This window comes from Tursiops truncatus, chromosome 2 (assembly GCF_011762595.2).
Source record: "Tursiops truncatus isolate mTurTru1 chromosome 2, mTurTru1.mat.Y, whole genome shotgun sequence".
NCBI classification, from domain to species: Eukaryota; Metazoa; Chordata; class Mammalia; order Artiodactyla; family Delphinidae; genus Tursiops; species Tursiops truncatus.
The window spans coordinates 87,405,271-87,422,028 of NC_047035.1; the positions used below are offsets into that span (position 1 = coordinate 87,405,271).

Below are 16,758 nucleotides of genomic sequence, written 5' to 3' on the forward strand. Positions count from 1 at the left end.
TCAGGGGGGAGCAGTATGATATGGGCTCTGGAATCAGACATATCTAGCTTCCAGTTCAAACCCTTTAAGCCTCTCAGTACTCACTGGTTTTGAATTTTTGGAGCAAGTCATTTAATCCTCCAAGGCTTGGTTTCCTCGTCTGTAAAATGGGAATAATAATATCTACCACAGAACTATTCTGAGGATTTACATGAGTGAATGTATGTAAATTGCTTAGCACATTGCCCAGCACATAAATTAAAGCTCAATAAATATTAGCTATTGTTATTGCTGTTAACCCGAAGGGACTAACTAAGTGTGTTGAATGACTCCTCAGACTTCCTGACAATGTCACCTTTGAGGAAGGGGCCCTGATTGAGCCACTGTCTGTGGGGATCCATGCCTGCCGGCGAGCTGGAGTCACCCTGGGGCACAAGGTCTTTGTGTGCGGAGCTGGTAAGAAACAGATGACACCCTGGTTGTGAGTTCATTAAAGGGGAATGTGGGGATCCCTCTGCCCATTTCATTCTCCCTCCAAGGGCTGAAATTGGTCATAGAATCTTCCCGGGTTAGGGAGGATCACAGTGTCCCATTCCTTCAATGACACGCACTTTGCTAGATAAATATCTGCAGGCATGGTAGTAACCAATGTTATTTCCTAGGCAACATAACCCTTTTGTTCACTTAAAGAATGCAATTTGGGATTATTTTTCAACCCTTGACAGGAAACTAGGGAAATATTTTTGGTAGTAAAGGGAAGGGCAACTTTTGGACTTTCAAATCATCCTGGAGAACTGGTCTCCTGGTCCTTCCAGAATGAGGCGGCCGATGCTTATGACCAGCAGAAGGAGTGGGGTCCAGCCCACTGTGAGTCAGCACTCTGCCCACATTGGCTTGCAGCTAGCTGCCTTCTTCCTCCCCTGCTTCCAGTCGCTTGAACAAGCCTAGCAGCCTCAGACTGAATCATCTAGGCTTCTAACTGCTTCTGGTGACCCAAACAACATGCTTCACTCCTTGTGGGTGTGATCTGGTATTCCTCATACACTTTTATTTTTTTATGGAGGTATAACTGACGTATAACATTATATTAGTTTCAGGTGTACAACATAATGATTTGATATTTGTATATATTGCAAAATGATCACCACAGTAAATCTAGCTAACATGTCATCACACAGTTATAAAATTTTTTTCTTATGATAAGAACTTTTAAGATCTATTCTCTTAGCAACTTTCATATATGCAATACAGTATTAACTATAGTCACCATGCTGTACATTAGATAACCAGGACTTATTTATTTTATAACTGGAAGTTTGTACCTTTTGACCCTCTTCATCCATTTCACTGCTGCCACCACCACCTCTGGCAATCAATCTATTCTCCATATCTATGAGCTCAGCTCCATATCTATTCTTCATATCTATGGAATATTTTATACACACACACACACACACACACACACACACACACACACACACACACACACCACATTTTCTCTGCCTATTCATCCATTGGTGAACACTTAGGTGGCTTCCATGTCTGGACTATTGTAAATAATGCTGCAGTGAATATGGGGGTGGAGATAACATTTTGAGTAAGTTTTTATTTTCTTTGGATAAAATTCCACTTCTGAATAGAAGTAGAATTACTGGATCATTTTTGAGGAATCTCCACACTGTTTTCTGTAGTGTCTGTACCAATTTACATTCCCACCAACAGTGCATAGGGGTTTCCTTTTCTCTGCATCCTCACCAATAATTGTTACTTGTTGTCTTTTTGATAATAGCCATGCTAACAGGTGTACAGTGATATCTCTTTGTGGTATTGATTTACATTTCTCTGATTAGTGGTGTCAAGCATTCTTTCATGTTTATTTTGGCAATCTGTATATATTCTTTGGAAAAATGTCTAGTCATGTCCTCTGCTCAATTTTCAATCAGATTGCTTTTTGCTATTGAGTTGTGCAAGTTCTTATATATATTTTGGATATTAACCCATATCGAATATATGATTTGCAAATATTTTTCTCCTACTCAACATGTTGCCTTTTTCATTTTGTTGATGTTTCCTTTGCTGTGCAGAAGCTTTTTAGTTTGATACAGTCCCACTTGTTTATTTTTGCTTTTATTACCTTTGCTTTTGGTGTCAAATCCAAAAACTCAAGACTGATGTCAAGGAGCTTACTGCCTATGTTTTCTTCTAGGAGTTTTATGGTTTCAGGTCTTATATTCAAGTCATTAATCCATTTTGAGTTAATCCTCATACACTTTGTGACTGATTTTCTTTGGCAGGGCCAAATAAGTGACTACAGGGCTTCCTAAGCAGGCTGATGGGTATAGAAGATTTGCCTCAATGAGCCAGCAGACTGTAGGATTCACGTGACAGATTTTTTTTAAAAAAAACTCTGCATAAGTAATACTTTTTTGCTATAGAAAAAGAAGTTAAATCATACATACCACATACATACCACACCTGCACGCATGTGCACTCACACAACCCATCAGCCTGAGAGAACCACCGTTAACATTTTGGTGCAGAATATTTCAGTTTGGTTTTTGTTTTTGTTCGTTTAATTCATGAGATCATCCTGAATATGCTTCATTTTACCTACTCTTTCAAAAAATTAATATACTGTGAACATTTTTCTATGTCATTAGGTAAAAGAGTTAGACACATAATTTTTAATAGCTGTTTGGTATCCTTCTGTAGTTTACTTAACTAATCAGCCCTTTGTTGGTTATTTCAGGTATTTCTCAGTGTTTTGCTTTCTGGGCGAACTCACTAAATTATTCTCAAAGGGAGTGTCCGAAAAGCAAGTCCTCAAAGATATTCTGCATAGCCTTATTTGTGGTCTGGTTTTTGTGTTAAAACCATCTAGTGTGCCTATAAAGTGGGGAAGCAGGTGGTCTTTGGGCTGATTCTCAGGCACCTGGACATCCTGGAGCTGCCTGAGCAGCTGAGTCAACCTAGGACACCCTCCAAGGTGGTCCTCAGAGGGCACCTGAAAGGACACGTCTCACCTTGGGGAGGCATGTTGGGTTCTAAGAAGGTAGGGGGTCAAAGAGAGAACAGGAGCCCAGCACTGGGAGCAGATTCCAGGTAGAGGACAATCCCTCATGCACTCATTTACTCATGCATTCAACAAACAGTTGTTAAGGTCTCACTATATGTTAGGCACTGGGATAGATGCTAGAGGTACTCAAAAGATACAGTTCCTGTCCATGGCCTAGACAAGGGGGAGAGCTGGTGTTTGATATTTCACAAATGTCTCCTATTTCTTGCTTTATTTAGGGCCAATTGGACTGGTCAGTTTGCTCGTGGCCAAAGCAATGGGTGCATCTCAAGTGGTGGTGACTGGTAAGGTTTTCTTCTTTTTAAATCTCCTTGGGATAGAAGCAGCTGGGCCTACAGTTTTGGAGCAGGGGCATGAGACCTGTTCCCTTCCTGGTGTAGTGGGTTTCTAACGAGGCTCCTGCTCTTTTCTTCTGGGTTCCAGGGTTGAAAAGCCCACCCAGGAGATGACCAAGTCAGGGCTGAGGAGGAGACTCTTTTGAAGCTCCTGGGAGAGGGTGGCTGCTGCAGAGAAGAGGACCTGGCTCTTTATGTGTGGACCTCAGATGCTTATACTGCCCACCTGGTCCTAAGAAGAGTTTCAGCCCTTGGGTTGTTTGACCAAGCTCAGAGGGTGTGTGTGCGTGTGTGTGTGTGATGTGGTGTTAGTGGGGTATGTGATGTGTTTATAAGAGGATGTTTATGTGTGAGGTATGTGGTATGAGTGAGACACTCATGTGTGTGTGAGGAGAGGTTCTCTGACAGGACATGTGGGTATGTGTGTGTGGAGCAGCATGGTATGATGGAAGCGTGTGGGGTATAGAAGGGTGCGTGTGTGTGGAGAAGGTATCTGTGAGAGAGAATGTGTGTGTGTATAATGTATCTGAGAGTGTTTGTATGTATGAGGAGAGGTTATATGTGAGAGTGTATGAGTGAGCATGTAGAGTTGTGTGGTGTATGGGGTGTTGGGGATATATGAGGGGAGTGGGGATGCAGAAGGGTGTCATTGCATGTTTTGTGTGAGAAGGTGAGAGAGTATGTGTGTAGCTGTGTAGAGCTGTGTGGTATGTATGGGGGTGTATGGGGATGTAGAAGGATGTGGATGTTTGAGAAGTTATCTAAGAGATTATGTGTGAGGGTGTGTTTAGAGAGTGTGTGTGTTGGGCTCAGCGACACCATCACTACACCAGAGCTTCCTTGCCATTGGAATCTGCACCTTCATTTTTTCTCCCTAATCCACCATCCAGTTTCTCAGTTTGAAAGAAACTTTTGTTCAACTTTAGATCTGTCAGCCTCTCGGTTGTCTAAAGCCAAGGAAGTTGGAGCTGATTTCCTCCTCCAGATCTCCAACGAGAGCCCGCAGGAAATTGCCAATAAAGTGGAAGGCCTGCTGGGGTGCAAGCCAGAAGTTACCATCGAGTGCACAGGGGTGGAGACCTCCATCCAGGCGGGCATATACGTGAGTGGAATAAGGGTAGCTAAGCTGGTAGGCAGCTTCAGGGAATCAGCCCAGGGTAGTGAACCAAGTAGGATTCCTAGGATCAAGCTTCTCCACTGATTTGCTGTGTTGACCACCCCTCCCCCCACCAGGTAATTCCTTGATAACTGCTTTCTTATCTCTCTTGTGGAGGTAGTGACATTTCCCTAACACCTTCATTGGGGTATTGTGAACTTCGAACTAGGTAACAGATATACATGGGCCTTGAAAGATGTTAAGTGACCCATATCTTTAGGATGGGATTTCTGTTATGATCACATCTGTGATCATGAAAATAGTGCTCCTGGTAAAAAAAAAAATCAACAGAAGGAACAAGGAAGCATGCCTTAGTTGAGTGTGGGAAATCCCTATCTTGCTTTATTGAGGAAAACAGTAGTCTTTGAGTCATTGATACAAACTAACAGTCGTTAATTCAGCTAGTCACAAAGGTGAGGTGATATTTCAGTATCACGGTTGTCTACTACTGTCCTTTCCCAGAATTAGGAACAGATAAGCTGCCAATACCTGAGTTACCCCTCAGCAACCCACTAGTAATTTATGGGATGTTGAAGGGGGAGGGGCAGGGAGGAGTAAAATTGAGAAATCAAAGTATGAGGAAAAGAAGGAAGAAAAGAATAAGAACTAGATTCCAAGCTCTACCGTGGGCCGTGTCTTCTGCTGTGTGCTTTATAAACATGATGCTTAATCTGTATAATAGCCCTGAAAATGAGTTCTCGTTTTCCACATTTTACAAGGAGAGCGGCCCAGTGACTCACCTTGAGCGCACTGCTCCAGTGCCTGGGCTTTCCTTACTCCATCTGGCTCCTCTGGAGAGGAAGGGGTAGAGGGGACAAGGAACCAGTGCTAGGGTGGGAGGGGCTGGGCTGGGGAGAGCATCGGTAGCTGCCACTGCTGGGTACTCCTGCCCTGTCTCCCAAACTGCTTTCCCACAGCAGCACATGCTTCTTCCTTCCTTCTGAGTCACAGCCAGTCACACACAAGGGCACTGTCCACCGTGCAAGACATTCTGGGAAAACCTGATCCCTCGAGCTGTGTGGCACGGCCCTCAAGCCTGGCACACCCAGGCAGAGCTGCCTTCCCCTCCTCCTACCAAGATGCATATGGCACCGGGGGCCAAGGAAGCAGCGGGAGAGGCAGGAGCAGGTGCCACTTTTGCCCTAACCTTGTTCCAGCTGGAATCAGCCAGCTCTCTGCTCCACTGTCCGAGACAGTCAGTGGTCACCATGTGGGAAGGGGCAAAGAGAAACCAAAACCCAGAGGGCGATGGATGTGTGTGTGATCAGTGGAGCTATGTTCAACCCATGGCAGGTCTTGGGTTCCTGCCTCGTGCCTGGCTTTGTGCCAGACACCTTGAGGACTTGACCAGTAAGGTGTGTCTACTGTTTTCAAGTTGTCAGCAGGTCAGTGACCCCCACTCAAGAGAGAGGCAGTAAAAGATATGGCTTCCTAGTACAAGTTCTTCCTTCTTCTTGTGCCCTGGCTGGAGGGCATCTGAGAACAAGTTGATATCTCCAACTATTGATGGTGGGGGCCCAGTTGCCAGGCTACCTGAGGTGGGCGTGGAGGTAAATGTGACACAAGGGCCTTCACCAGCCTGAAGCCGGTGCCTGTCCTGAGTGGGGAGTGGAGCATCATGCATGACAGGTGCTGTAGAATGCTACAGTTCACTCTGCCAAGGGGCAGGTTAGGGAGAGGCACCTTATGGACATACCTGAGAGTCACCTTTCTGCCATGTGATGTCTAGATAATGTTCGTGAGGAGACATAGCAAATGCTTAGGGTAGAATTGATGTCATCTCCTTGGTGTGGAAGTCACAACAACAAAACAGTGGTCTGAGATTTCCTTTGCCTGTGGTCAATAAGCTACTGGCCTCCTGGCAGCCTGGGATGACCAGTTTGGAAGAGGTTCCTCTTCCTCCTTACCAGGTGGAGAGGAAGTGCTGAATGGGCAACAGTTTTCCTGGAAAATTTCTTAGTGTATTCTGTGGCTCCCTCACGATTCTGAACACCTCCCCCAACACTTTTCCAATGAGGACAGCAATGTTTTTCAGTTGTGAGATACCCTCCCCCTTACTGACAGTGTTTATATGTCACAGGTGATTTGTAAGTGACTGTGCTTCAATAAAAACAGAAGACATGCCAAACGTTGAGCCCATCCTAGTGCCAGCCACTGTGACTGTCACCCCTAAGAGCCCTGCTGAGGGGGAGGCATCGTCCTGTTCTCACACATGAGGAACCCATGGCTGACAGAGCACCGTCTAGGGTCCCAGAGCTCAAAAGTACAAATGCTGGGAGTCACCTCCACACTACAGCCCTCTCTCCAGGGTGTATCCTTCCCCTCGGAGGTAGAAGCTGTGATGTTTGCTGTCTTACTGCTCCATTGCTCAGCACTTAGAATGGTCCCAGTAAGTGCTTTCTGCTGTTAACTGTAATGAAAACTTAGCATGAATGAATTGCCCATTTTTCTGTCCCTCACATCGTCGAGCACAATGACCCCCCAAAATCTCTGGAGCAGGCCTAGCACTCATGTGAAGTTACGTGGAGATTGTTGGGGAAAATTTTGCTCTCTGCCCACTCAAAGAGGAAACTGATGAATCCATTATGACTGATACCATTGGGAGACTGTCTCTGGAACAAAAATTTCTAATTGCCAGCGTGCACATATAAGGCAGTTTTTAAACCACAGAAGTCCTATAGCCCTCCCCATTGGTATAGTGCTTGGTAGTTGTTTTTTTTTAACCAAAAGGTGGTCCATTAGAGGTTTGGCACTCTGTCTTGTGGGGAGCACTCTGGAGGAGGAAGTGGCTGACACCAACATCTGGTACTGAATTAGTAAAGCTTTTTTTTTTTTCTTAATTAGTATTTATTTTATTTTTGCTGCGTTGCGTCTTTGTTGTCTCATGCGCGCTTCTCTCTGGTTGCGGCGAGACAGGGCTACTCTTCGTTGCGGTGTGCGGGCTTCTCATTGCGGTGGCTTCTCTTGTTGTGGAGTACGGGCTCTAGGCACGTGGGCTTCAGTTGTTGTGGCACTTGGGCTCAGTAGTTGTGGCTCACAGGCTCTAGATCACAGGCTCAGTAGTTGTGGCGCATGGGCTTAGTTGCTCCGCGGCATGTGGGATCTTCCCGGACCAGGGCTCGAACCCGTGTCCCCTGCATTGGCAGGCAGATTCTTAACCACTGCGCCACCAGAGATGCCCCCTGAATTAGTAAACATTTGAAAGATGCTCAGTGGCTGCTGAAGGGTCAGCAATGGTTGTAGGGGAGATTCTCATTGCTATCTGGAGAACCTTTGCTGTTTCCTGGGATGTTGTGGACAGCAGAAGATGCTCCCACTGTGCCTCCACTGGTAAGTGTATTGTTTCAGGATCTTTAAAGGAGACATTGTCTACTCTGCTGCTCTGTTGAGTTTGGTTAACATGCTGAAGAGTCCAGCAGTATAGAAAGAGTCATACTCTGAAATTTTTGGATACTTACCTGTTTGTATGGCAACAGTGCTACTGTGAGTGGGGTCTGCATTTTCTCATCTTCTTGGTTTTCTTGTTCTTACCTCTTCTTCAGGCCACTCAATCTGGTGGGACGCTGGTGCTTGTGGGGCTGGGCTCTGAGATGACCAGTGTGCCCCTAGTGCACGCAGCTACCAGGGAGGTGGACATCAAGGGTGTGTTTCGATACTGCAACACGTGAGTATGTTGTGGGTGAGCCAGGGTGGCGAGTGGCCAGCAAGTCCAGGGAAGGCCCTAGGTGGCCTCTGGGACCAAGAGTCTCTGCCTGTTTATTCATGAGGGGCACTCCCTGGCCACACTGACATCCGTGTGTTATGATAAGGATCCAAAGATAGAGCACTCACTTGTGGTTAAAGAATGGGAGGGCAGAGCTGAGAGGGCTGTAGGGAAAGAGGGAGGGAGCGGGATTTTGAAACATGCTCTTCTTGGGTGTCTGCCACTCATTGTCTAGGCCCTCTCTTTTCCATTTCTTTAAGTGGCCAGATCTCCATTTTCCCCCTTTAAAGGGAAGAAGGAGAGAAACAGGACAACCGCAAGAACTCAAGTTCCTTGGTTCTCACTCCAGATCCCCAGGTCCCACCCTGGGAAGTGAGAGGGTCTTAATAAATCCCACCTCATGTTCTGTGGGTCCATCCTCTCCCCTAATGGGGCACTCTGTCCAGGACCACCTTCCCCACCAGTGGCCCTTTCTCCCATCTTTAGAGTCTGTAACCATTCCCTCAGCAGAGTGCTAGTTTTCCAATAAACTCTGCCAAGCCAAGCTGCTAAAGAGTATGATTGGATCATCCTGGGTTTCCCCACTGGAGGCTTATCTGCCTTTTCACAGTGGCTTCCATATGCCTTATGCCTTCATGCCAAAGGAATTCTAGGCTTCATGGCAGACATTGCAGACGGACAGGGGACATTTGGGAACAGACTCTGTACTCCTGAATTATAAGTCATAAGATCCTTTCTCCATTGTTGGCCTGTAGAAGTGACCTTGCAGAACCACAGAGCTACAAACAAATGTGGCCAAACTTATCTTGTGCTGGGTAGTTTTGGGGACCTCCTTCTTTCCTCCTGAAGGTTGAGTGTGATGCTTGTGATTTTTTCCAGGTGGCCGATGGCGATTTCAATGCTTGCATCCAAGTCTGTGAATGTAAAGCCCTTGGTAACCCATCGGTTTCCTCTGGAGAAAGCTCTGGAGGCCTTTGAAACATCCAAAAAGGGATTGGGGTTGAAAGTCATGATCAAGTGCGACCCCAAGGACCAGAATCCATGATATGAATTGGGCTCTGTCCTTGTCCCCACTCTCAGCATCTTGGGGTTGAGTGGTTGGCTGGGCAGTGGTGGAAGTTTCTTTTGAGTAGTAAGAATAATTAAAATAATTCATTATAAAAAGAGAGGCTTACACAGAGGAGTTGGTGTGCCTTAAAAACACAAGTAGGGGGACTTCCCTGGTGGCGCACTAGTTAAGAATCTGCCTGCCAATGCAGGGGACAGGGGTTCAAGCCCTGGTCCGGGAAGATCCCACATGCTGCAGAGCAACTAAGCCCGTGCACCGCAACTACTGAGCCTGCGCTCTAGAGCCCACGAGCCACAACTATTGAGCCCGCATGCCACAACTACTGAAGCCCACGCACCTAGAGCCCGTGCTCCGCAACAAGAGAAGCCACCGCAATGAGAAGCCCGCGCACCACAATGAAGAGTAGCCCCCACTCTCCACAACTAGAGAAAGCCTGCGCACAGCAGCGAAGACCCAACGCAGCCAAAAAATAAATAAAAACAAAACAAAACAAAACAAAAAACCCACAAGTAGGGAGGGACTTCCCTGGCAGCACAGTGGTTAAGAATCCGCCTGCCAGTGTAGGGGACATGGGTTCAATCCCTGGTCTGGGAAGATCCCACATGCTGCAGAGCAACTAAGCCCGTGCACCGCAACTACTGAGCCTGTGCTCTAGAGCCCACAAACTACAACTACTGAGCCCATGTGCTGCAACTACTGAAGCCCATGTGCCTAGAGCCCGTGCTCCACAACAAGAGAAGCCACTGCAATGAGAAGCCCATGCACTGCAACAAAGAGTAGCCCCCACTCACCGCAACTAGAGAAAAGCCCGTGTGCAGCAACAGAGACCCAGTGCAGCCAAAATAAATAAATAAATAAATTATTACTTTAAAAAAGAAACACACAGGTAGGGAGAATTTGGGAGAACTTGTAGCCAAAATGACCTGTTCGTGCTGATCAAAGTTCGGCAAGTAGAGCAGAGCTTGGCAGGTAGGTGCCAGGACTCCCCTTCTTCCTGGAGTGCCTGGAAGTTGTGTAAGGAGAGAAATCTGCCCATTGGGTTCCTGGTTCTACTGTGACTGTGGCCAGATGGGGGATGAGGGCTCAGTTATGAAGAGACCATTTGCAACTTTATCAAGACTTAACTGGCCCAGAACCTGATTTTCACAAAAATCTGCAGCTCAGGGTTGGGGATGAAAGGTTGTGAACAGTTTTACTTTAGGATACAGTGCTTCTAGACATAAGTGCTATTTGGTATGATGGTAAAAGAATAAGGGACTCTAGGATAATTTAAAAACCAAGCAAATAAAACTGAAGTCCCATGTGAGATACAGCTAGCTTGCATCCCTCAAATGTAGAAGTAGACAAGGAACTTTTCAGCGCTGCTTGAAGAATTGCCTCTTCAACTCTTGAGAATTCTATGTGACTTATTTTGCAAGGTGAAGAATTGCCTTCCTAACGCGCCACACCCCCACTCTTCTGCACATTCAGAGGCAGCCACTGCAGGCTCCTTTGTCACTAGGCAACCAGGAGGCGCCTACGTAAGGACAGCCACGGGGAATCCCCATGGGAGACCTTAAATCACGCTTCTGGCTAGCCCAGGAGGTTTTGGTCAGTATATCTGTCTTACCCACCCCACAGGGTTAGCATGCCCTCCTAGGCTCAAAGCTCACTGATGATTATTAGACAATCTGTTTAGTTCTGGTCATTATGAGCGAAAAACCTTTTCCCTTCTCAGAGCCAGTTAAGGGTCTTTGTACCTTTCTGTCGTTTGAATGATAGTTCCAACCTTGTCTATTTTAATCATGGGGTTTTCCTGGGTAAGATTTGGATCCAAATCACATCATGCCATTTGTGACTTTGAGATTACTAGTCAAGAATGAGGATATAGTAGCTGTGACATGACTTGGGCTACAGTCTAATCCCTCATTTCTGCCGGGGGTGGAGGGTGAGTTTGAAGAGGTTCTGGTTTTCTTGTGACCAGGGAAGGCTGTAACCAGTGCCTGGGATTCCTCAAATTGGTTTGGGTAACAAATTCTGCTTGTAGTACTCGACTGCTGCCACCATTTGTGGCCCTGTTTAGGGAGGAATCACTTAGGTTACCCATTTCACAAAAGGAAGCATCTGGGATTTTTGAGAGTGATGCATTTTCTGCATCAAGTACAATTTTCACTGACTGTTGAAATTTTACTTTAATGATCTCTAATCCTCACAGCAAGCCAAATATAATTATTTTACCACTAAGGAAATAGAGAAATCAAGTAACTTGCTCAAGGTCACACACTGCTTTTCTTTTCTCATGTTATCTTTGGAGGAGGGTGGGATCTTGAGTCCACACACAACACAAATACACACTCAGGAGCCACACTGCTTCCTTCTCTGAGTCCTGTTTAGGTAGGGCCAAACTTGCCAGCTCCCTTTTCTTGAAACTCTTTCCAGCTCAGTGATGCCCAAAGTTCCTTGAATGTGGAATGAGAAAGACTCTTCCCTTTCTAGATTGGAAGTCTTCCAATAGAAATGCCCCTGAAGGAGGTGGACTCACTATGTTAAATTCACAAGTAGCCACTCTCCCTCTGATTGTGATTTGGTGGAGCGAGGAAGCCACTGAGCCTGAAAAAGAGGAGTTGCAGTGGGGACTCCTGGAAAGGTAGGGCTATCAAGGACAAAAAACATGTGACACATTTCACAATGGTGATTGGATCTTCTAAGTCAGTGTCTTGGAGCTTCCACTCCCTGGCCTGTTAAATGGGCTTCATGATACCTCCATGAGGGCAATTACAAAGAGTGAATGGGCTGATTGAAAACAGCAGTTCAGGGAACACTCCATTTCCAAATCCCTCCACGCTCTCAACCTACTGTGATGTTTCACAGCTTCCCAAGCACGGGCAGAGAGCATGGTTGGTGGAAGAGGGAGTGGTGTGGGTGAGCTGCCAGCAAGTCCTCCAGGTGGCGAGAGGGCCCAAGTCTGTGGCACTGAGCCGGCCCTGCGGCTCCCCCACCTCTGCATCCTTGTTGAAATGTTCCCTCCACTGTTTGGAAGGGGCTGCAGGAAGCCCAGTAATTCAGTTCTCTCGCTACCTCCACTGAGTGTTCAGTAAGTGTTGATTCAGTGAATCAGTTCCGGAAACAAGAATATGAATTCCCCACGAGCTCTACAAGCTTGGGTGGCTTTGCCGGCCTTTGTGTGCTCTGTCACTCACGTGTGGCAGCAGTCAGTACTGAGGACCCCACCTAGCCAGCACTCCCAGCTTGGGTGGAGAGCTGGGAAGAAGAATCCTGCAGGCAGAGGGGAGGCTGCCCCACAGATGTCAAAGGAGAGAGGGGACACAGCTCCAGCCACTTCCTCTTGCCATTCACATTTGGCTACAGTGGATGTTGATATGAAGTCACTTCTGGATCCCCAGTCCCTGGTCCTCAGGCCATCCCAGTCTCATTTCTGTGTAGCACAGTCCTACCTCTTCCTTCCTGGTTCCTATTTTGCTCCCATTGGGAGAGCAAAGGAGGCCCATGGGAACTTGGTTGGGCCAGAGGTTAGGAGTGGGGGAGACAGATAGGATTTATTGGATATTTGCCTTTTCCCAGAACTGTCCTCTGCACATGATCTAAGTCTGAGTTTGGAGTACAGAAGCCAAAATATAGGACCCACATCCCTGGGTAGTAGGCAGGTCTCCAACTTCGCTGTCTGCCTCCACACACTGAGGTCCTTGAGGGCTCAGGGAGGGCAGCAGTGAAGTGGTTTGGCCAGGAGCTCATCACCCAAGGGAAGTGCCTCGAAGACACCAGAGGTACTCTGGTGCAGCCACTGCTGTAGTGAAGCAGCATATCAATACTCCGACGGCCTCCACTTCTCACTCCTGGCTTTCCTCTCTTAAAGCCTTGGCTGAGTCAGATACTGAGTTCCTTCCTTGGGCACCTGAAAGTGGTACAGGATGTATGCAAGGTGTTCCTGCCAAGAGGTTTCTTAGTGGATCTCACCATCCGTGGGAGCTGCTTGGGGGTGACGGGTTGGAGAGAAGCCTCTGTCCTCTGGGCTCTTAGGTATGATCATCAGGGGGTTTGCACACCCAGAGCTGGGCCTGGGGAGGTCTGACCCCATCAGTGACTTGCCTGTGTGTGATCACCAGTTGGCCTTTCTGTGGTACATGTAGGACTGCAGGCAGAGGCACAGCCTGGCTGCGGGTGGGGGAGCCCAGCAGTTCATCCATAGTGAGGAGGGAGCTGTGGGAAGAAGGTGGGCCTGGGCCAAAGGTGGGCCTATTCTGGGTCTAGCACCACTGAGGCACAGTGGTGGAGTAGCCCCCTTGGGGCCAGCTCCAGGCTTCAGGTGGGTGATGCTGAAGTCCCGTGGGTCCTGCCCTGACCTCACAGCTCTGTATGCACTGGACTGCCAGCTATAGGCACCCTTGGGTTCTCCAGTCCAGGGCACCTCTCACACAGCCCTGTCTCAGCTCCTCCTCCCTGGCAGGAATCCCAAGAGGCTCCTTGGGTCAGCTGTTTGCAGTGCCCTAGTCACTAGGAGATGACGGTGACTGAACTTTCCCTTATCACACAAGGTTGTACATTGATAAGAAAATAAAGTCAGATAAGTAAAAAAAAAGAAAACCAGCAATATGTGTTCTCCAAGGATGCTAATAAGTTGGAGTACTTCCTTCCAACTCCCCACCCCATGCATTTCTATACATATAAAACATGTACATGTATTTATAATCAGAAATGGGAATATATTTTACTTACTTTTTTTTTCCATTTTCACCCATAACAGATAAGGACTTTTTTAACCATCACAATTCTCATTAATGAAATTAACAATTTCTTCAAATCATCTAACACCCAATAAATCGAAGTGCAACTTTCCCTAGTTATTTAAAAAAAAAAAAAAAAAAAAAAAAAAAGACCTTTTCCACTTGGTTTGCCTGAGTCAGGATCCAGACAGATTGCACGTGGTTGTTATGTCTTTTTTTTTAACTTTTGTTTTTTTTTAGTGAGTTGGTCTCTTTTTTTTTTATTTTTTTTTATTTTTTGGCTGCACTGGGTCTTCGTTGCTGTGTGCGGGCTTTCTCTAGTTGCGGCGAGTGGGGGCTACTCTTCGTTGCGGTGTGCGGGCTTCTCATTGTGGTGGCTTCTCTTGTTGTGGAGCACAGGCTCTAGGCACGCGGGCTTCAGTAGTTGTGGCACGCAGGCTCAGTAGTTGTGGCTTGTGGGATCTAGAGAGCAGGCTCAGTAGTTGTGGTGCACGGGCTTAGTCGCTCTGCGGCACGTGGGATCTTCCTGGACGGGGGATTGAACCCGTGTCCCCTGCATTGGCAGGTGGATTCTTAACCACTGCACCACCAGCGAAGTCCAACCATTATTTTTACTGAGGTATAGTTAATTTGCAATTGTTGTGTTAGTTCCAGGTGTACAGCAAAGTGATTCAGTTTTATATAAATTGTTTTTCAGATTGTTTTCCATTATAGGTTATTAAAAGATATTGAGGGACTTCCCTGGAGGTGCAGTGGTTAAGACTCTGTGCTTCCAATGCAGGGGGCCCGGGTTTGATCCCTGGTCAGGGAACTAGATCCCACATGCATGCCGCAACTAAGAGTTAGCATTCCACACTAAGGAGCCCATGAACCACAACTAAGGAGCCTGCCTGCCGTAACAAAGACCCAGCACAACCAAATAAATAAATTAAATAAATATTTTAAAAATTATTTTTAAAGGTTTAAAATTTTTTATTTATTTTAATTTATTTTGGGCTGCTTTGGGTCTTCGTTGCTGCGTGCGGGCTTTCTCTAGTTGCAGCAAACGGGGGCTACTCTTCGTTGGGTGCGTGGGCTTCTCATTGCAGTGGCTTCTCTTGTTGCAGAGCACGGGGTCTAGGTGCATGGGCTTCAGTAGTTGTGGCACAAGGGCTCAGTAGTTGTGGCTTACAGGCTCTAGAGCACAGGTTTAGTAGTTGTGGCGCACAGGCTTAGCTACTCCGTGGCTTGTTGGGTCTTCCCGGACCAGGGCTCGAACCCGTATCCCCTGCATTGGCAGGCAGATGCTTAACCACTGTGACACCAGGGGAGTCCCAAAAAAACTACTAAAAAAAAAGAGATATTGAATATAGTTCCCTGTGCCATACAGTACGTCCCTGCTGTCCATCTACTCCATATACAGTGGTGTGTTTATGTCAGTCTCAAGCTCGCAATTCATCTCTCCTCCCCACACCCTGCCATCCCCACTGGTAACCATAAGTTTGCTTTCCATGTCTTTGAGTCTATTTCTGTTTTGTAGATATGTCTTGTAAGTCTCTCTTAATCTCTTATAGTTCCCCCTCCATTTTTGTTTAAATGCCATTGTTTTTTCTTTTTTTGGCCACACCATGTGGCTTGCAGGACCTAATTTCCCCTACCAGGGATCAAACCTGGGGCCCAAGCAATGAGAGGACCGAGTCCTAACCACTGGACCACCAGGGAATTCCCTAAATACCATCCATTATTATGTTGACAAAAGTGGGTCATTTGTCCTCCATACTGTTTTGCATTTGTTTTCATTTAATCAATTTTTTTCACTTAATAAATTATTAATTTCCTTTTATGTCAGTAATTGTACACATCATAATTTTATTTTTTTCTTTTTTCTTTTTTCTTCCAGTTTTATTGAGATATAATTGACATACAGTACCGTATAAGTTTAAGGTGTACAGCATAATGATTTGACTTACATACCTCATAAAATGGTTACCAGAATAAGTTTAGTGAACATCCATCATCGCATATAGATAAAAAAGGAATGGAAAAAAATTTTTTCTATTCCTTTTTACTTTTTTTTTTAACATCTTTATTGGAGTAGAAGAAATTATTTTGTCCTTGTGATGAGAACTCAAAATTTACTTTCTTAACAACTTTCATATATAATATACAACAGTGTTAATTATATTTATCATGTTGTACCTTACATCCCAAGGTACTTATTTATCTGATAACTGGAAGTTTGTACCTTTTGACTGCCTTTATCTTATCCAACTCCCTCTCCCCCAAACACCTGCCTCTGGTAACCACAAATCTGATCTCTTTTTCTATGAGTTTGTTTTTGAAGTATAATTGATCTACAACACTATTTTAGTTCCCGTTACACAGCATAGTGTTTCGATATTTCTATACATTTCAAAATAATCACCATGATTTCTAGGTATGATCTATCACCATACAAAGATATTAAGTAATTATTGACTATATTGATAGTTGCTGTACATTTCGTACCGTGACACATTTATTTTTTCAACTGAAAGTGTATACCTCTTAATCTCCCTCAACTATTTCTCTTCATCCCCCACCACCCTCCATTCTGGCAGCCACCTGTTTGTTCTCTGTATCTGTGACTCTGTTTCTGTTTTGTTATGTTTGTTCATTTGTTTTGTTTTTTTAGATTCCACAGATAAGTGAAATCATACAGTATTTGTCTTTCTCTGTCTGACTTATTTCACTTAGCATA

The 16,758-nt window shown here is 45.8% G+C and overlaps 1 protein-coding gene across 1 annotated transcript in view; it reads left to right on the top strand.

The window, feature by feature from the left end:
* Positions 1–9,425, top strand: part of SORD (sorbitol dehydrogenase) — a 34,909-nt gene extending 25,484 nt beyond the window's left edge. The window contains exons 5-9 of the mRNA XM_004321067.4: positions 317–435; positions 3,274–3,339; positions 4,317–4,492; positions 8,089–8,210; positions 9,129–9,425. Of these exons, the coding sequence (XP_004321115.1) occupies positions 317–435; positions 3,274–3,339; positions 4,317–4,492; positions 8,089–8,210; positions 9,129–9,294 (649 nt within the window). The 3' untranslated portion in view covers positions 9,295–9,425. The remainder of the gene's footprint in view (positions 1–316; positions 436–3,273; positions 3,340–4,316; positions 4,493–8,088; positions 8,211–9,128) is intronic.
* The last annotated feature ends 7,333 nt before the right edge of the window (positions 9,426–16,758 follow it).